Below are 600 nucleotides of genomic sequence, written 5' to 3'. Positions count from 1 at the left end.
TATTTACTAAAGTAATACTAAATCATACCTGTCTTAAGAACAGGTTCAGGTTCCGGTTCGGAAAAGTCTTTTCTCATAGTCCACATGTACTCATTATAATCTTGCTTAACACTGGTACTTGAAGATGCCACAACTTTGTAACCAAGGACTTCTAAAGCAGTTAATATTACGCAAGGATGTTGTAAATACACTATTGTCGAATCATCACAATATCCTCCAGAAGCAAAACGACTCAGTTGTTCAATATCTGATGCTATAACACAAGTGAATAATATACATTCACAATATTCAATGTTATTTCAGCTTGATTTTTACGAAAATTACATTAAAAAGGAAGACAATTATGAAACGAAGTTCAAATGAAAAGTAATATAGTCGATCTCAATTGCAACCTGTACGATAACTTTTATCGGTTTATCTCGAAGTAACGTCAGTAGACATATCGTTTTACTCAAACTACAAAATAACGATTACACGTATGAGTAATACTGCAATGTAGATGAAACAGTACAAGCAAAAAGATTTCTCTTTCGCTTTTATTAAGTTTAATAAGTTTCTTAAATTAAAATATAAAATAATTTAGAATTAATTTATATATTT

General features: G+C 29.7%; 1 protein-coding gene across 2 annotated transcripts in view; it reads right to left on the bottom strand.

Moving 5' to 3' along the window:
* LOC108570322 overlaps nt 1–600 on the bottom strand; it is a 6,365-nt gene that overhangs the window by 3,874 nt on the left and 1,891 nt on the right. The window contains exon 3 of one of the 2 annotated variants that reach the window (XM_017932162.1): nt 29–253. In XM_017932162.1, coding sequence (XP_017787651.1) covers nt 29–253 — 225 coding nt within the window. Of the gene's footprint in view, nt 1–28; nt 254–600 lie in introns of those variants that run through there. The other variant, XM_017932163.1, reaches the window with a different exon arrangement.

This window comes from Habropoda laboriosa, unplaced genomic scaffold, assembly GCF_001263275.1.
Source record: "Habropoda laboriosa isolate 0110345459 unplaced genomic scaffold, ASM126327v1 scaffold68, whole genome shotgun sequence".
In the NCBI taxonomy this organism is placed as follows: Eukaryota; Metazoa; Arthropoda; class Insecta; order Hymenoptera; family Apidae; genus Habropoda; species Habropoda laboriosa.
The sequence above is the reverse complement of the archived record's forward strand: the minus strand, read 5'-3'. Positions and strand labels throughout refer to the sequence as shown.